The sequence below is a fragment of the Neopelma chrysocephalum genome, unplaced genomic scaffold, assembly GCF_003984885.1.
Source record: "Neopelma chrysocephalum unplaced genomic scaffold, ASM398488v2 Primary Assembly neopelma1_44, whole genome shotgun sequence".
Taxonomy (NCBI): Eukaryota; Metazoa; Chordata; class Aves; order Passeriformes; family Pipridae; genus Neopelma; species Neopelma chrysocephalum.
Window position 1 is genome coordinate 14,989,508 of NW_020897703.1, and position 20,053 is coordinate 15,009,560.

Below are 20,053 nucleotides of genomic sequence, written 5' to 3' on the forward strand. Positions count from 1 at the left end.
TCTATCTAGTAGGTAGTGCACATGAGCTGTTCCTATTGCCTTCATTGGCAAGTCAGTTAATTCTGCTCAGTAATTGTCCAGTTTGAGATTTGTACAGTTACAACTACATAGATTTAATCCAAAATGAAATTAACTGATTTACCAGTGAATACTGTGGAAAAAAAAAACAACCCAAAAGGGATCTTAAAGACTGAATCCTTGCAGCTGAAAACTAAGTTATTACATTAAAAAGATACTATCTAAGAAAAATTATGAAACCAGGAAAATATAATTCACTTGGTAGTACTTTTTTTTTTTATTCTAAGGCAAATAGGGCCAATCAATTGATCACGATGCCCTGTCTGATCGACCAGCTTACACTTCCAGGAAGAAAAAGCTGAGAATAGTGTAAAGTTTGTAAAGGGAAAGCTGGTATTCAAGAGGATTATTAGGCTGTAATAATTACAACAAAAGTAAAACTGTGAGTCCAGAATAATATTTTTTTGTTACTTATATTGGACAAAAAAAGCCAAGGCTTTGACAAACCTATTCCTGGAACATTATAATTTTGCATGACATCTTTAGTAAGAAATTCTCACCTTTTCTCCCTGTATTCCAATCCCTGGAGCACCTTCAGGACCTCTAAGACCAGGTAACCCTGGTTCACCCTTGAATAGAAAAATCAAGGGAGCATTTCATAGCATTGCATAGACATGGTGCAAGATCAACTCTGTATCCCCTTGAATAAGTTCATTAAAATCATAGACCTTTTAGAGTCAATGACAAAACTCCCACTGATGTCAGCTGGGTTCAGGATTTTATTCCCACATTCACAAGCATGCAGTATAAAACTCCACGTAGAATGCATGAAGTAGCCCTAGTGATGGCTGAACACTTTGATTATATAATCTTAAATACTGGCGTTTCTGATTCTAGGAAAATAACGTGATCAGAAGGACAGAAGGGTTTCCCATAGCCCTTTTAGTGGTTTTCCTTCTGAGTTGCAGGGCAGTTAGTGGATTTTAAAAAGCCAAAAAGTGTAAACAATACAAGACAATGCCCCACCCCAAAAAAGTAGAAAAAGTAAAGTTTTCCCTAAAAAAGTATATTCGAAAGAGAATTCTTTTCACTGAAAAAGTGTGGTGCTTTTCCACTCTCTCTTCTAGGTCCAGGTATCAGCACAGGGAGAGCAGTAGGAATGCTTGGAGGGAAGCAGGTAGACTGCAGACAGAGATGAACCAACCTTTTGTCCAGGAGCTCCATCTTCTCCTGGAAGACCAGGCAGACCTGCCAGTCCTGAAGGCCCTGGCTCACCCTAACATCAATAAAAAGTAAATCCTTCTATTAAATGCAAACTTGGTACTAATCTTTCTCTGACTTGAGGAAATCTATTTAATTTTTTTTTCTAAACTGTAAATATATTTATAGCACATATTTATGCATATGACCCCAAATCTTGACTTTTTTATAAAGACAGCTCTCATTACCTGGTGCTTTCCTACCATCTGATTGTTTGAACTGTGCACTTTATATGTGCAATTAAAATCCCTAGCTGTTAATGCTCCAGCTCAAACATAATGCCATGATATAATTAAATGGCAGCATTTATCAGATAGAACTGACTATGACATGATGATTGACATCTTGCTAGTGAATATCAGTGCAAATCTACTGATGGCAGTGGAATTGTCTTGGGCCTATTTATGTAAGATTCAAGAGCCTGACCTGGCTTTAGGTGAAATGGGATCATCTGGGGTCAAATGGGTTCAATCAGCATTACTGTCTTTTGTGAAATTAAAGAAAGAAGTGGAATAATTTCTTTTCCAACCCCTGTCCCAAATCTGTAACAAACAAGAGCAAAACCATGACCGCCCTGTGCCTTTCTATTATCACGAAAGTACTTTTTCACCTATTGCCGTATTTTATGTTAATCTGGCTGTTAATGACATAGGGACTGGTTACTATCTTGGTTACTTCAGCACTAAGATAATCTGGTTACAGCTTCCTCTCCTCTTAGCAACTGTGCTTTCTGTCTGTCGGCACAGCTTTTTTCTCATTATGAGCATGTGAGGATGTAGCTGCTGCTCTGTTTCCATCATATTCTGGTTGAAAAGGGAAGGAGCAGCACAATAACCACTATTCAGTGCTTTTTTTCACCTGTAAGCTATAGTGTAGCTTACACTTGGGACTGTAAGTTCTGCCAACTGTTTCATATTCTGGATGGTTTTCTGGACAGAGCTGGAGGTGAGCTGTATGCAGCACTGACTTGAGCATGGGCCAGGCATGTAGAAATTTCTCTAGTCACCATAAATCTTACTACTTTTGTACAGAAGTGGTATATTTAAAATGTTCCCATATCTAGAGGTTATTGAAAGTCTGGCTTAAAAATTTAAAAGACTAAGACCGTAAATTTTATTTCTAAACCTATTTTTAGTGTCTACAGAAAGGATAGTCAGGAAACACAAATTTATAATCTGAATAAATAAATAGATAAAATAATTCCTCTACTAACAATGTACCTTAGAACCAGGTTCTCCAATACCTCTTTCTCCTGGCACTCCAGTCTCTCCAGGCAAGCCTTGTTCACCCTTAAGTAGATATTAGTTTTTAACAGCATTATTGTGGAAAAGTATCAAAGCATACGCTTCATTGCTTACATTTAAAGGAAGATTAGTATGATATTGTCTTTAGTATGATGTGTTAAACCCTTGGTCACAAAGATTGGAAATCTGCCACATATTTTGAGCTGTCACCAAAGAGTCATTGTTGGAAATTATAAAAGCTGTAAATCTATAGTTGTATGTCACTGGGAATCTTTCCTCTCAAAGTAGCTGATATTTCAGGAGCATATCTGGCATCCACAGATAATTCATTCTTCTCTTTCTTTTTACCAGTGATAAAGCATATCCCTGCGCAATCACTTAAAACATAAGAGGTGACATCTGCTGCTGCAAAATTCTTTACCTTTTATAGACACTTGACCCACTTACACCTCTGGTTCCTTTATACCATGCTTTAATAGCCTTCAGTCATTCAGAACTTTATTTGTCACCTCTTTCAGGAAATCCCTTTAAATCTCAATTCCAAACACTTCTAGGGTGACATCTTTCATTAACAGTTCTGTATTTTGCAAATCTGTCAAGGCTAAATTATTTTAGCACTTTTCCTTCAGAAAAGGTAATCTTCATTACACCTTGGACCATTTTTAACATCTAGATACAGTAAATACACAAATTCAACAGTGAGACAACAGTCAGCAGAAGCAACAAGGAAGGCAGCCAGTCTTTAAGGTATCTATGTATGTATTTTTCTGGCATGAAAACAGTACAGTGAGGATAAAAGATGATATTGAAATTTTGGTGTTCCTCTCTATTAAGTGCAATTACTTTTCGTAACTGTTTCACTGCACCTGCATGTGATATGATGAAACTGCAATTTCAAGGCAGACAATACTCTAAATGGAAATGTACTGGACAAAGTGCAGCACACTGCCTGGTATGTGGTACCTCAAAGGTTCTGTGTTGAGTCAAGCCCAAACTGAAATAGATAGCTGTGGCATCAATTTACAAAGGCTTTTCACTAGAGTTGTATCTGCTGTACAGTTTTATAATATTAATAAAGAAAATAATTTTCTGCATCTACGTCAATACTTAGATTGCTGTTCAGCACTTTAACATGGATAAGGATAGAGACAGACCATTTCTTAATCATGAAACATAACAGTAAAAACAGCACAGTAGCTTTTACTTCAGAAAATTCCCTAACCTTTGGTCCAGGTAGTCCCTGTCCTGGTAGCCCTCTAGAGCCAGGTGGTCCTTTTGGGCCTTCCACTCCCTGAGAAGATTAGTTAAGTAATTATTAAAAATAAAATAGTCTCTATTACTATACATTTAAGTATGAGGTGAGGGGGAAGTGAAACTTGCACCTTCTCTCCTTGAATTCCAATTCCAGGTAATCCAACTGGTCCAGGTAAACCAGGAGGACCAAATTCACCCTGGCAAAAAAAGTACAATTGCTTAGTTGTGTAAAGATACAGAAACAATCTGGGACAACTCCCATGCTAGTGCATGTTGACTTAACCTCTCTTGAAGTCAGTGAAGCTGGGGAATCTGATCTTTTATTTTTCATATATGCATTTATTCTGTGCTGGTTCAGCTGCAAACAACTTTTAGTCTCTTTTTCCCTTTTTAAAACCTAAATTTTCCCACAGAATCAGATGCTTTTTCTAACATCTCTTTTAATATGAAGAAATATTAAAATAGGTTTGGAGAATTTATTGGACATAAATTTCAACAAAATACCATATTATCCGGGGTCTTTTGTGGGTTCCTTGCCTCATTACACCTTTTGCAGTGAATATCAATCCCATATTCCCTGTATTATGTAGATTTATTGGCACTTCATTAATCCCCTGGTGTATTCCTTGCTCACCTTTTCACCTTTTATGCTGATGCCTGGAAGTCCACGAGGGCCTTTTGGTCCATCAAAACCACGGTCGCCCTACATGAAAAAATAATATGTTGTTAACTGTGTAACTAGAGACAGTGTTTACTCTGTCATCATGAAAACCAAAATGAGAACCAGAAAGCAGCTCCTGAATCTGTGTTCCAGAGGTGATCCTTTCAAATGAGTTTGCTCTGCAGTTTGAAATTGCTGATGAAAGAGCTGAACAAGCTTCTCTTTATCTTTCTGCCCATCTCAATTGCTTAAGGTCCTGTTTTGCTTCCTCTCAAATCAATGGCAAAACCAGAACTGATTTAAATGTTCAGAGAGCTGAGTATTGAGACTAACTGAAAACTGAATTCTGCTTATTTATCTAATGGGTTAATCTCATTAAAGTGTGGCAAGGAGGATCTGGCTCTCACTAAGCATTTTGAACACCAGGCCAACTGTATTGTTGTAGAAGTCTATTTGTAAATGTCATTGTCTTTCTAAATGTTTGTTTACAAAGCAGTGGTCTTGGGAAAGGGCAAGTTACTAATAAGGATGCAAATATTGTGCTTTCTTGTACTTATGATAATAAAACATGTAAAGGCAGATGTTAGCTTGTATAAATTGTCACAGAATCACTGAGACATCAAAGTTATGCTCCAGATGGGTCTTTTCTATCCCCAGTAACCAATTCCATTGTTTTAACTTCAACTAAAATACATTATGTGGATTTCTGTTTTAAATTCTTTACTCCTGATGCTTTAGAACATCTGCCTTCATTATCCTTCTTACCAAACTGTGGGCTTGTAGTAAAGACACTGTGAAGAAAGCAACTGTAAATTTGCTTAGATTAACAAATCACCTGTTTAAAATGTGTTTAAAACCAGAAAGCTGACATGCTTGGCAGCCATAAATAGGATTAGAGATACAAACTCTGTTGATACATGCTTGGCTCCAGGTCAGACTTGGCAGTAAAAAGTAGTTCATTTTTTATAGAACCAAGAGTTCCAATAGTGCTGGCAGAATTCCACTTTGATTATTTTATTCTGTCTATCTATCTCAATTGCTTAATAGTTTTGGTTAGATTATGCACTCGTCTGTACTTGTTCCCACTGTACCTTGCTGCTGTGCATTACTTATTAGTTGTAGTGTTTCTTCCCACGTAAATTGGTGTTTCAGTGGCAATGGAATGATTTTAAAGTGCATTTTCTTCAAATTGTTTTTTTGTTTCTTTTTTCATTTATGAGATCTGCTAAGCAAATACAAGCCACTAACAATGAGGTTAAATGATTTATATAATACATCATAAAATACACACTGGATGTTTGAAGATATTATGTTACTAGCAGCAGTTAAATTTAAACCTAGCTGACTACAATATTGTGCTAAGCAGAAATCCTAAGATTTTTGTAAAGGGACAGTTGGGCTCTGCATCTGTGAAACAATTTTTTGTTGTTTTCCCAACCAGAATTGCCTTGGTGCATGCATAAAAATGAGCAAACTGTTCAGCTGCTTATTTAGCTCGTGTACAAGCTGTGTCACTTCATTATTGTAACCAAAGGCTGAAGGGACAAACTCGGCCTGGGAACTGGTTTTCACTGAGCAACAAAAGGATCTTCTAGTGAGTCCATCCATGCAGGTACAACTACTACTGCCATTACTTCCGCTGGATCTGAAAATTAGTAAGAGCAGCTTTCTTTTCCCACAAACTGAATTCAGACTTCTGCTAAAATGCATAAGCTGGTGGCTGAGGTATGTAAGAAGCTTAGAAACCTGTCTTTAGTGACAGCAAAGATCCCTCTATATAAGGATTTAGAAAAAAGCAACAACAAAATGCTAAATTTTTCATCTAGAAACAATTTTATAGTATTTTATTTATGCTCAAGGCTGTTTTAAAATTATAGCTGGAACTCATTCCATGCTTAGATCCCACAAATCAAGCATCAGGGGAATTAAATATCGGCTTTACAGGCCCCAAAGGCTAGCTGTGCCTACAAGTCATGTTTGGACCAAGTGAATTCCATGAAAATATATTGGGTTGTTTAATGCCAAATTTTAATGTTAATTTACAAGGTACTTTCCTCAGATTCCTGTGACTGCTATGGACTTGTTTTGGCGTGCACTCATTGAATGGTGCTGCTCTGGTCTTAAAACCCTTTGACTGCTGTACCTTCGCTCCTGGAAGCCCTTCTCCTGGTGAACCTCTTTCTCCTTGAACACCTTGTGGTCCTTGAGGCCCCTGTTAACATAAGTTTAAAATGACCTAGAATACGTATTAATCACTCAAATGAACAGCAGTGTGTTCTATGTCATTGTCAATTATAAGCACATGTTCAAATGTGCTTATATGTTGGTGTAGTGATAACCTGTTAAAAATGATGCAGTAATACTCTCTTCCCAGTGAATAAGTGATGAGCATTCAGGCCTGCAGCAATAACAATATTTTTCTGGTTACCAATGAATCACAGGTTATGTAGCTGAAATTTCTATTCCTTATACTTTTGAATCTTCACTCCCTAAACTTCTGTTTTAGAAATTCTTACTAATCCTTATTGATGTATCAGTATAATCATGAGAGACGGAGAACCAGATTAAAGTCCAGAATAGTGCTGAGTGAGACAAGACTGTAGAGTTATTTGATTGTAATTGGCAGAGAGAGTAATAGCATGCTCTTCTCTTTTTGAAAGCAGATCTGGAAGGGCACAAGGGGCAAATAAGACAACTAAAACATTTCACTAAATGCAAGTCCAAAATCTGTGCATATTTAGCCTGCTTCACTGTGTTTTCCAGCATCTGGTTTTTGTGTGGTTTTTTCTCTGATTTATTCCTTGAGGTGACACACACACCACAGAATGCTGGTAGATTTGACTTTGCATAGCCTAAACATACTTCTGCACAGAGCTTTAGAATTATTCCTAGTTCTTAGATAAAGATAATTACACTGCATTCAGCCATAAGAAGAAACTTCTTCTGAAGCAAATGAACTTTAAAGTAAAGAAACATCCTTAGGATATTTTTTAAAAATCTGTCTCTTGTTATAGCAGTACAGCTTTTGTGGTTAGCAAAGATTCACATCACAGGCACCTCTTCCCCCAAGAAGTGGTTCTTTGTTCCATGGTGTTATTGAAGAGACTTTGCAAGCACTTTGACTGTCACCGCTAGCCTGATTCATACTACTCTTTTCCTTGGGCTCTTCAGCAAGAACTCGCTCCTCTCCAGTAGTGTATTTTCAGCAGGTTTGAGATCAGTCAGTTCAGCTACCAAACAATCTTTCTCTTTTTCATGGGAGCACCTCTTTTGAAATTATTATTACAGACCTTTCCTTGTCACTGGGGAAAAGCTACTTGTGAAGAAAAACTGGACAAACTTTCCCTCCTGGTTGCACTAGAAGTCTTTCATCCAGGTGATGGGAAATGCTGTACTGTATTTGACTCAGTAAAACGTGCTGTCTGACATTTAGGAAAAAAATGACCATAAAATTTACGCTCTGATATTCTGAATTACCACAAAGAGGTTGAGTTTACAACTACCAGCAGGAGGAAGGGGAGGAAAAGAGGGAAGAGACTTCAGAGTCAAACCTACTATAAATTCTGAAGTTCTCCCCCTGAAAGCCATGCTGGTGTTAATGTTCTAGTGGTACTGAAAAGCAGTCAACTTAGAAGTTATCACTTAGGGATTTGAATCTATGAGGCGACAGATTTTTTTAAGTATTTATGTGATTTTGCATAAAATGTTGATTTTTTCATAGCTGTTTTGGAAGCAAAGATAATTAGAAAAGTTAATAAATTGGAAACGTTTCCAGTTTATTGTGGGAAATGAGAGTCAGACAATGTAGTATGCATGACAGTGAGAAACAGTGGAAGAAGGGAAATCATAGAATCATAGAATAGGTAGGGTTGGAAGAGACCTCCAAGATCATCAAGTCCAACCCCTGATCCAACTCCAATTACTATATCATGGCACTAAGGGCCACATCCAATCTCTTTTTAAAAACCTCCAGGGATGGTGAATCCACCACCTCTCTGGGTAGGCCGTTCCAATGTCTGATAACCCTCTCTGTAAAGAATTTTTTCCTAACATCTAACCTAAACCTCCCCTGGCAGAGCTTGAGCCCATGTCCCCTTGTCCTATTGTTGGTTGCCCGGGAGAAGAGACCAACTCCCGCCTGGCTATAACCTCCCTTCAGGTAGTTGAAGAGAGTGATGAGGTCGCCTCTAAGCCTTCTCTTCTCCAGACTAAACAACCCCAGCTCCCTCAGCCTCTCCTCATAGGACTTGTGCTCAAGTCCCTTCACCAGCCTCGTTGCTCTTTTCTGGACCCGCTCCAGCACCTCAATGTCCTTCCTGAACTGAGGGGCCCAGAGCTGAACACAATACTCAAGGTGTGGCCTCACCAATGCAGAGTACAGGGGAAGGATCACTTCCCTGCTCCTGCTGGCCACACTGTTCCTGATGCAGGCCAGGATGCCATTGGCCTTCTTGGCTACCTGAGCACACTGCTGGCTCATGTTCAGCCTCCTGTCGATCAGCACACCCAAGTCCCTTTCTGCCTGGCTGCTCTCCAGCCACTCTGTGCCCAGCCTGTAGCGCTGCAGGGGGTTGTTGTGGCCAAAGTGCAGGACCCGGCACTTGGCCTTGTTGAACTTCATTTCATTGGAGTTTGCCCATCTCTCCAGTCTATCCAGATCCCTCTGCAGAGCCCTCCTGCCTTCCGGCAGGTCGACACTCCCTCCCAACTTGGTGTCATCTGCAAATTTGCTGATGATGGACTCAATCCCCTCATCTAAATCATCGATAAAGATGGTATCATTTAACACACATTTTTACAGGGAAGCATAGAGAATTTTCCCTTTCTGTCCTACTTCCTTCTCACCAAATAAAAGATAGACATACCATAAATCCTGGCTCACCAACTCCAGGTGGCCCAATGGGGCCTGGTCTTCCTGTCAAACCGGTGTCACCCTTCAAACAAAGACGTATTTTCAATATGCTTGATTTAGGTACTTTTATGTGTGCAGCATATAACAACTCATCAGACATTCTGTGCTTGAAATACTGTAGTAGAATACAGGAATGGCAGAGAAAATCTGAGTGTCCTCAGAATCATACAACATGCAAGGCTGAACAGACATTGCACTGGTGTAGTTTCACAGCATGCATTTCTATACATTTAAGAGAAAATAATGTTGAATCTAAACAGTTAATTATTCCCATCATATTCCCAGCCAAGAAATCAGTATTTCTATCATAGAGTTTTTTTTCTCTTTATGCCAGTCATCTAGACCAACAAGCCTGTTTTGCACAGAATAACTTCTGTTTAAGACTATGAATGTGTTTTTACTCAGCCATACTCTGCTTGGATTGTTATGTCAAGCATAACAACTACTGTAAAGAAGTCCTTTAAAATGCATACTTAAAATTTACTTCTTTTGTTCCAAACAGTTTTGATCAACATACAAAATACCTTTCCAGTACCACAAAACCAGCATTTAGGGATTTGAAGTTTCTCATGTATCACCAAGTCTATTATCTCAGCTGTCTTTATCTTTGTTCTTATCCCACAATACATGCAATACAGAAGATGAGAGATGTTTGTACCTTTGGGCCTGGCAGTCCTATTCCAGTCTCTCCAGGCAAGCCAGGTGGCCCAGGGAGACCTCTTTCACCCTTTCAAAGAATGGAAAAGAAACAATTCTGCTTACAAATTGGTGTCCAGGAAAATCAGTTTAACTCAGTTTGTAGGTTAATTTTTGTATATCCTGAATTTCAGCCCATGGGAATTCTATTCCACAGTACTTCATCTGTTCACCCTTTCCATGCTTCAAAATTCCCTTGATTAAGAGCATAATTTATCCTATACAAAGTGATAACAGATTAAATAAAAGGTAAAAATTTCATTTCATGTGGGATATAAAAGTTTTGATCCCCAGGTGTTCTATGCACCACTGTTGACCTGCAGGTGCTCTACATATGGTGCAAAGATGACATCAAGAGATGTAACAAATATTGTCTTTTATATACTTATTTTCAAGTTTTTCTCTACAAAAATAGTCCTTTTTAGCTACAGAATTCTTCTTGAGAATGTACAGTTTCAAGGGAAGACTTGATTTGAGATGCCAAACAGAATTCCTGTTTGGCATTTAGGGGGAAAAAAAATCAATTTAAAATCTGAAGAAATGCAATGCTGAGTAATATTCTGTGATGCTACCATATTTTAACTGTTCATAAGTGTGATTTGGAGTGTGATTTGGACCTGAATTCAATACAAAGAGCAAATTAATACCTTTCTTAGGAATCTTGTAGAATACAAAAAGTATATGATTTGCTATCGGTGTCACATTAAATTGCATCTACTGCAAGAAGGGTATAGAGTATAAAGAGAAAATCATTACTGTTATGAGGCTATATTAATACCTTTTAGCATTAATAAAGAGAAGAAATAATGCCGTTCTTGCCTTTGATCCTTGCAGGCCTTCAGGCCCTTGATCTCCAGGTTGTCCTTGTGGACCCTGTTAAAACAGGAGTGATTTTAATGAGATTTTTCATGCTTTCATAACAATGGCAGCTTGAAAAACCACCTGTAATTTGCTGTAGTCTGCATGATAATAAGAGTTTCAGACATTTCAGAACTGAAGCTTTGCTTTCTGATGCACGTATAGATTAAGTACTCAGCTCAGTTGGAGCTGGGTCTGGTAATCAAGGGAGAGGATTTGGCTCTCCCTTTATTTGAATACAGTTAAAGGTAATCTACAGTCAAGATTTACTGAAATACCTATGATAGGCTAAGCTTCGTGGCCTTCAGTCCAAGAATTTTGGGATCACAAGAGACAAATGAGTTCCCGTGTACTTCTTGAGATACTGAAATAGTTAAGACACTAAACAGGAAATGAGTGATTTTGTTTTTTATGGAACTGTATTTGCTGTAATCTTTGAGACCGTGAATTATAAGGATGATTTATTTATCTAGACTGCTTTTCCAAATTCTTGTTAATTTTGCTATTTAAGAAGATAGATTTTGGGTGCCTTGAACTTAGCAACTCAAAGATTCCATGACATTTGTGGTATGGTATTATTTCAGAGCTTTGAATTCAGGGAACCGGGAATAGTTTCTTTTTTTGTTTGTTTTGAGAGGTTTTTGTCTGTGTGAATGTTTGTAGAGGGTTTTTTACCTGTAGGCCTCTTATTCCTCTTTGGCCTACTGGACCTTCAGGACCCTGAAAGATAAGTGAAAAAAATTATATATTTATGTATATACAGATTACATCAAAATGACTTTTAGATAACTTTTTACTAAGCTATCTTATTTAGATATCTTTACATTAAAATAAAAACTAAATTTAAAAGAAGCTCAGTAGCCAGAAAGTATTAAATATTTTTTAAATGGACTGGTAATCAAAATAGAGAGTAACAATGAACAGAGTTTATTATCAAGGACTGGTAATCCAGGATTAAACTCTGGTTGTTTCATTTAAAATATTTACAGCAATTATACACTGAGTCTTAAAGACTGAACCTCAAAACCTTAATTTCATTTTTAGCTCTCTTTCCTTTTCCTTTTGCTTACTACGTCAAGCCTTCTGCCTCTGTTAAAATAGAGTTTTACCATTGTTATAAACATGAAAAGGCAGGAAGAGCTGAGAAGGTTACTGAAAATGGTGTCCTTGCTCACTTCATATTTTAAAACTGTCAGCTGTTAATTTCCCTCAGCCTTAGAATTCATATATGCCTTAAATCTCTCATCATGATTGTTATTCAGAGAATTGTAGTTGTTCTGTGGTTTAACTGTATTTTCTGAAAGCATAACAATTTTGTGGCTACTTACTCTGTCTCCTTTTATTCCTGGGATTCCACATTCACCTCTTTCACCCTGGAAAGGAATAAGAATAAATATTTATGAGATATATTGGCATATCGTCCTCATTCTCTGGGTGCTTTAGTTGAAAACCTAGCTGTTATTCTATTCATGACATATTACAGCAATCGTGTTTTAATTTCATTGAGGAAGAGTCCCATCTTCTATTACAGCTTGTGCAGCAACTGCTAAGATGATGTTATTGTTCATTACTAGTATTTATAGGAAACATGGCACTATACATAATAAATAATTATAACATCAAATATGTAAGTATAAATCTGACTAAAAGAAGTACCTTCTCTCCTTTATATCCAGATTTGCCCTGGAAAAATAAAAAAGCAAAGCAGGTTGTGAAAATATATAATCTAAATGTAGGAGTGTGAGTATTGGCTCCATTAACATTCTACTCTCTCCAGAAAAGCAGCATTTCAAGTAGAAAAGATGATCTCTGATAAACATGGCAATATGATTCGAAATACTGCGCTTACTGGTCATGGTAGAGGCAGTTGTATGAGTGAGCAAATCTTATGAAAGGGTCATTTTCTACTGGGATTTTGGTGATGTAAAAGCAGATCAAGTAGAGCTCATATTTCCATCTTAGTAAGAAACATGATAAAATAAGAAAGCAAGAAAAAATCACCAATTAAAAAGGATATACTGAATAAATTAGAAAACATAAAGGAGAGTGATTCATATGTGAATGAATTCTGTATTAAGCACTAAGAGACTGGTCCTACAGTTATTTGCTATGCATGTGTCATTCAACTTTTTCATTGCTATTATACACATTGCTGTTATATATCTTTATTTGCCAAATGAGAAATTTAAACTAACCCAGAATGATGCAGGCAGAGTGTCAATTTCTGTAATGTTCTTAAATTAATGTATCAGAGCATTTCACACTTTTTAGGAGGGACTATGGATTATCAGAGAGTATTTTCTAAATCACACTTACAAGAAGAAATTATTACTTTTCATTAAACAATGAGAATGTTTTCGGTTCTTCTTGTGTTAATGAATCTTCAGTTGGTAAACCAGAATTGAAATTTGCTGTTATAATTAAAAAAAACAAAACAAAAGAAAACAAAAGAAGTGGGTTTTTGCCTTAAAGGAACACTCCTTATTGTACTCCTCATTGGAGAATAAGGGAAAAAAACTTTTTTACCTCTATTCCATCTCGTCCTGGGATTCCATTAAGACCTGGCTCCCCCTAAGAATAATCCAAAATCAAGATCAGTGGAATAAGGGCAAGATAGGATTGTCCTGATTATCTGAGTAGATATCTCAATATCTACAGAGATGCAATAGAGAGAGCACACCAGCTTTTATGTGTTAGATACAAGCTTTAAATTTGTAAAGAATACTCATCTTTACAACAGCAAAAGGGGGTAGATGAAGTTTAAGAAATTAACGGGTGGAAAGGTCACAGGCAATGTTAGGATAATCTTTCCATATTAATAAAGGACCAAATCTTTCTCCTAAATCTGAAAAATCACATTACCTTTGCTCCTTTCAGGCCTGGAGCTCCATCGTCCCCAGTGCGACCCTTTTTACCCTGGAAACAACAAAATAAGATTCTTATACTGTATGTTGGTAAAATAATTTTGTCTTACAATATATATGCTATTTTTTTTATTTAGGATATTTACTCCCAATAGATTTATTTTTAAAAATCTCTGCATTTACCATAACCTTGAAATTGAATTTCTGGGAACAGCAGGACCAACTCAACAGGCAGCCATTTTTCTCTTTTGTCTTTGTTGTAAACAAAAATTGTTCAGATCTCCTCTAAGAAAAAAGAGGATTAGATATTTTTGTAGCTACCCAACTTGCTAAGTGGGTGTTTTGTTTTCTTCTGAACCCTTTGAGTTGTATGCTTCTGTGTAAGAGGTACCTGCACTCTCCAACTAAAGAAAGCAAATAATAACCCAAACAAAACTACTGTTTACACATAGTAGAGGCTACATTTGCAATTTAAATGTGCTTTACTCTGCAGGATAAAACCAGTATGTATTTCTGTTTATGTATGTACAGGATGTTCAGGTCAAAAAGATGAGAGTGGGCAAATCTAGGGTTCTTTTCAAACTCTGACACTGTCCCTTCACCTTGAGCAAGGGCTATAAGGTACTATGGTGCTTTAGTTCAATGTTAGGGATATAATATCAGATCATTCAGTTATTTTTGAGATACAAACTCTGCAGTTTAGGTCACCAAACCTTGTACGAAGCAATCCCCTAGATTTGCTTAGGGGTTCTATCTTTAAGACTATTCTAAAAGAAATCTAGCCCATCTTACCCTTTTTACAAGTCTCTTGTCTCTGTTGCCATTCACTTAAGGGTTGGACTTGATGTTCCTTGTGCATCCCTTCCAGCTCAGAATATTCTGTGATTCTGTGATTCTGTGGTTTGTTCCTAATGCTTCAGTATCTTTCTCTCTTGCTTTCAGAGAGCTTTTTGGATATTAATGTTTGATTTGGGGCTAGTTAGATCCATCTGGTCTTGTCTGATTGCAACAGGTGAGTTATTGTTCCACACAGGAAAGTCATTCCTTTCTGCCTTTTATACTGCTGTGGCTAAAAGCAGAGCCTCACCACACCACACTGTTCTTTTTTCAGAGGGAGTGTCCCATGGCATTCTCAGGTCTCTCTCTACATTTCCTACTAGTGTGACATTTCCTACTAGTGTGACGTTTCCATGCAATTTAACTACAGAGGACTACATGCTGAACCTTGAACTTTTGCTGTCTCAGGATTTGGGTTCACATAATTTCTTTTAAAAATTCCAACAATTAGTTAAATCTTGATTTATACTCTATATCAGTTATTTGAGAAATGACAGCTACTTACAGCGGGGCCAGGAAGGCCTCTTTCTCCCTTCTCACAGTTACATGTGGCAACCTGGGGACACTTTGAATGAAAATAGTAGAAATCACCACATTTTAACAGAAGAGATAGAAAACATGCGGGCATTTCCCTTAAGTTACTGTATGGCTAGTCTGAGTACACCAGTAATGACCAGAAATTATATTTACGTGTTTTACAGAAATCTTTTAATTGTCAGTGAACACTCATCCAGACTGTGGCCTCCTACATTCCATCCAAAAATTTGTGTCATTCCCATTCCTGAAATTTCAGTCATTTCAATAATGGCTTTACCTCCAAAGTCTTCACAAGGTCAGTTCATAAGTAATCTGTGTCTGTTTTGATTTGTTTTGATTACTAGGTACTGTAGAGATAGCCAAGACAGTAGGGTAAGAAAACATCTTACATCCCTTTTGTACTTCACTATACGTAGAATAGATCATATTTTAGCTCTATAAACAAAACATGTATGGATGTATACTTTTATTTAGTTAATGCAATTCATTATAACATTTTATAGTCTTTCTTTCTCTTCTATCATCTCTACCATCATGTGTCCCAGTCAAACATCATTATGGTATGTATTCATGTGATTTTTAAGATCTTTCTGAAACTTTAAAAGTGTTACATAATACAGAATTATTACAGATACTGGAGTTATTTTTGAAGGAGGGATAAAGAATGTTGTTTTTATTTTTGGTTTAGTTATTTATTAAACCTCCGCTCATCTTGGAGATGTCTAGAAGTGAAGGGTTTAAATATAATTCTTGTCTGAATATCCCAAACAATATGTTTTCCAAGGCTAACATTGAATGTCACTGACAGAGAAAAATCAAGGTGTCAGAGGAAATGAGTGAAAAATAAGATGTTTCAAGAGAACACTCATAATATTTAGCAGTTTGCTTGAGCCACTCATGAGAAGAGTTTTTGTCTAAGATAACTGTACCTTAAATAGCACTAGCATCTTTAAAAGGAAAGCTAACTTTATTCCCCTCAAAATACCAGCCAGACCTACTAATGCCTGCAGTCAGGATGACACAGTGTGGACAAACTGGAAAAATGCAATGGTGGAGCTTTGAGTTCTCCTATTTTAAACTCTATTACATAGGAAGAGGATTAAGGGCTAGAAGTACACTACATTCAGCTGTGTCTCATGTTTCCTTTTCCACTGAGGTCTGTTAGATGAAATGACAAGATGTATCAGCAACTTCTTGTTAACCTGAATACTAACATATTGTTCTTTTTTAACTTGGAAAATTCATTAGGATAGCAAATTACATTGGTAATGTGTAAATTAGTGATTAGTAAATACATTAGTAAATTACATTAGGATAGCAAATTAAAGTTCTGTCCTGCAAATACAAAAACATTTAACTTGAAGGCAATCCCATTAGACTCAATGCTTAACCAACTTCCTGAGCTATCAGTTTTCTTGACTTATGTTACCATATAATTGTGAATATTCATATTAAGCAGTAGTTCTGTATGGGAAGACAAAAAGTACTTACGCCTTCCTCAGACAGATCTTTCTGTAAAAGACAAATATTGAAAACAACATTAGAAACTTAGAGTCATAATCCAGCTTTACAGAAAGTACACTGAAAGATGTGAAAACAAATTGCTTCAGCAACTAGTTAATTAAATTATTCAATTATATAGTGACTAAGATTAATTAAACTTTAATTTCTGGGAAACATTCTAGCAATCTCTTAATTCTAAAAAATAATTTCAACATTTTCAATTCTCGTTATAGATTGTTGAGTGAAATCACTGACTCTCTTTGTCCAGCCATAATTTACTAAAATTACAATGATAAACAGGTTGGCTAGGTATATGGGAACAGTGCACCCACAAACTACATTGTTTCCAAAGTGCTGAATAGCAGCAGTTCTCTAGTAGGAATGGAGGATACCTACTCTACACTTGAGAAAATCAGCAGCTCTTCCATTGATACTCTTAGGTGCACACAACATGAGAACAGTAAGAACACCTTAGAAAAGATTTGACTTTGACAGTTATCACATTAGTTATCATCATTGGGTTAGCTGTTATTTTTTAGAAGATCTCCAGAAAAACACCTAGTCCTCCCACTTTTCACAACTAATGTAGTCTTTTGAGAGAACATAAATATGTTGATATGCAGCAATGGAATACAGGTCTCAAAAATTCTCATGCATGCATGTGTAATTATGACAAAGCCAATATTTAAACCAGACTTCTCAAAAGAAGGCACCTGAGGATGCCTGCCTGTTTGGAAGAGGTAACATAAAATGTGTTTAGTCACTTGAGAGGTGGTTGCTGTGACACAGAAAGCAGTGGTAGTACCAGAGAAGATGGGAAGGGTGATGTGCAGCGAAACCAATGCAAAGGCACAGGCTGTCAAAGTGAAGGGCAGGCAGACAGGAAAACCAGCTTAGCTGCCTGCTCTAGGCCTCTACGAGAGCACTTAGGTGTCCTTTTCACTGCAGGAGTCTCCTGGGTGTTATTCATATTTCTAGTTTATATCTCTGTGCATGCTCAGAACAGGACTCCATCCACTGCTTGTGGCACCAGGGTTATTGGCTAGACTATGGCTCTGTTTTCCGTATTTGACAGGGAATGGCTTTTATAAATGAAGTCTAAATAGAGAAGAAAGGCATACAAACAAAACTTCAATCTCAATTTACTTATCTCCTCTTGATTATGTGGTAGGTTTTCCATGGAAATTTAAATATGGCTATCACCAAGTTCAGATTTTATCTACACTGAGCTATCTCCATGATCTACAAATTTATTTTCACTTCTGTGAGAGCTGTATCTTTTTCTGATACAAAAGGCAATGTCATTTTCCTACTTCCTACAGAAGAAAGCCCTAGGATGTAAAAAAACTTGACTGCTTTTTCTAAGAAAGGAGGTTTGAAATACCTTGCTTAGGAGGAAAACAGAGATAAAAATAATGTCACAACAGCTCTCTTTAAATCTAATTCAGTTTCCAACATCAAGTATTTTGGCTGACAAGGTCTGAATGGTGGGGAGAGAAACAAAACCTGTGCTTTGGCACAGTGATCTTATTACATGGGCCACTTGAACATGTAAAAAGTACAGGTTTCTTCAATAGCATAAACATTTCAAAATATTGGAAATAAGAGAATTTTTACATATGTTCCTAAAACTATTTCAAATTCTTTCTAATACATACCATTTCTTTGAGAACCTTCTCCACAGTTTCTTTCTCCTGGAGGTTGAAAACAAACCTGGATGCTGGGACACTGGCCAGGAGCCGGAGCTTGGCAGCATTGCTAATTTCCTCAGCCATTCTGGTCATTCCCATTATGAAAAATATAATTCCTTGGTGTTTAGCATCAGCTGTAGCTGCAAAAATATCTGGGTTTCTTGGATGGTCCACTCCATCGGTGAAAAGCACGGCTACTTTCACACTACCTGAAGTGCCTTCAGTCATGTAGAGTTGTGTAAGATTAGTTATAGCATAAGTTGTGTAGGTGCCATGACCTATGTAGGTGATGGGAGCAATGTGGGATTTGAATGCTTCAGGACCTTTCCAGTCATGAAAAGTTTGCTCTATGGAAACAGTGCTGCTGTACTGAAGTAAGGCCATTCTCCAGCTAAGGGTACGTCCAGAACTAAGCTGTAGACTTTTCATTCTGTCTACTGTTTGCAGTACAAATTTTTTCTGCTGTTCATGATTATAGTCCTTAGCGCTTTCAGAGCTGTCCAGTAAAAAAGAAATTTCCAGAATGCAGTCTTCATCTAGAATAAATAGGTATGTAGGTGAGTGGAGTGACTTCATACTAAATCTCATCTACCCTTACATGTATTTTAGGTTTCGAAAGTGGGAGTGCAATTATAGAAATTTTTGACAATATCTGTGATCACAAGTGTGAGCCCTTCGTGAAAACAGAGCATATAGAGGCTGAGGAATTTGCTCCAGAACAGATGCCCCAAGGAATAAAAAACTGAAGGTGAGTTGATATCATGAATTATGAAATGAGGAATATTGTAGTGGTTTTTTACTTTCATTCTGTCCTCTTACCTGGTATTTCATTGAATATCCTACCAGCATGAGGACTGGGAAGGCGGGAGTTGTATACAGGAAAATTATACTTACTGAATAAGACACTGGAATGTGATTTGACAGAGCTGGATTTTGTCCCTGGTACTGACACTCACATTCAGTGACATAAAAATTTCCAAAAGCAGGATCTGTAGCATATTAATTTTCTGAACTACTGATGACATTACTTCTATAAAAATACAGTTCTATGGCTATTATTCTTCTTGTGACAGTAAGAGGCTATCAGCCATATCATAAAAAACACAGAAGTGATCTCCTTTTCTGAAGTACACAAAAGGGGAGGGAAAAGATGAGAGTAACAAGAAAGAAGTGCAAAAATAAGGCATGTGAAAATGTAGGATGAGGCAAACCTGGCTGATTATGAGCAGTACCATAGATGGCAAATTAGCCACATAGCCCAGAATGCAAATAAATCAGGGTAAAAAAACCCACACCAGTTTTAAAATGACAATATTCACCTTGATCACTTGGGCTGGGATATTTCTTTACAGTATTTGACATAATGTGTTCAGGTTTTGATCTTTTCAATCCATATCTTCTTTCTTCCCTGAGATTTTCTGCTAAAGTCTCATGGTGTTCAAGTATCCACAAAAGCCAGGAGAATCTGAGAAACATCATTTGTTTGGTTTCTGTTTCCTAAACAACACAAATAATAATACAGAAGTACAGCAGTACAACAACAATAAAACATTATTAAATTTTGATTCAACAGGTTGCTTAGTAGTCTGTATTTTAAACTGTAGTCCCTAAGAACAAGCTGATTTTACTTTCTTTGGGTAAAATCTTCTCAAAAGCATGTAATAAATAATAAACAGACATACTGGAGTGATTTTCAAGCATAGTGCATATAGTTCTGG

The 20,053-nt window shown here is 37.0% G+C and overlaps 1 protein-coding gene across 1 annotated transcript in view; it reads right to left on the reverse strand.

Moving 5' to 3' along the window:
- The window catches only part of LOC113965059 (collagen alpha-1(XXVIII) chain-like), a 34,864-nt gene extending 15,053 nt beyond the window's left edge, over window positions 1-19,811 (reverse strand). The window contains exons 1-19 of the mRNA XM_027677898.1: window positions 19,655-19,811; window positions 18,303-18,871; window positions 16,633-16,653; window positions 15,110-15,169; window positions 13,766-13,819; window positions 13,430-13,474; window positions 12,560-12,586; window positions 12,232-12,276; window positions 11,579-11,623; window positions 10,865-10,918; window positions 10,008-10,076; window positions 9,303-9,371; window positions 6,581-6,649; window positions 4,411-4,479; window positions 3,905-3,973; window positions 3,745-3,813; window positions 2,499-2,567; window positions 1,223-1,294; window positions 579-647 (exon numbers count right to left, since the gene is read on the reverse strand). Coding sequence (XP_027533699.1) covers window positions 579-647; window positions 1,223-1,294; window positions 2,499-2,567; window positions 3,745-3,813; window positions 3,905-3,973; window positions 4,411-4,479; window positions 6,581-6,649; window positions 9,303-9,371; window positions 10,008-10,076; window positions 10,865-10,918; window positions 11,579-11,623; window positions 12,232-12,276; window positions 12,560-12,586; window positions 13,430-13,474; window positions 13,766-13,819; window positions 15,110-15,169; window positions 16,633-16,653; window positions 18,303-18,871; window positions 19,655-19,811 — 1,701 coding nt within the window. The remainder of the gene's footprint in view (window positions 1-578; window positions 648-1,222; window positions 1,295-2,498; window positions 2,568-3,744; window positions 3,814-3,904; window positions 3,974-4,410; window positions 4,480-6,580; window positions 6,650-9,302; window positions 9,372-10,007; window positions 10,077-10,864; window positions 10,919-11,578; window positions 11,624-12,231; window positions 12,277-12,559; window positions 12,587-13,429; window positions 13,475-13,765; window positions 13,820-15,109; window positions 15,170-16,632; window positions 16,654-18,302; window positions 18,872-19,654) is intronic.
- Between the last annotated feature and the right edge of the window lie 242 nt (window positions 19,812-20,053).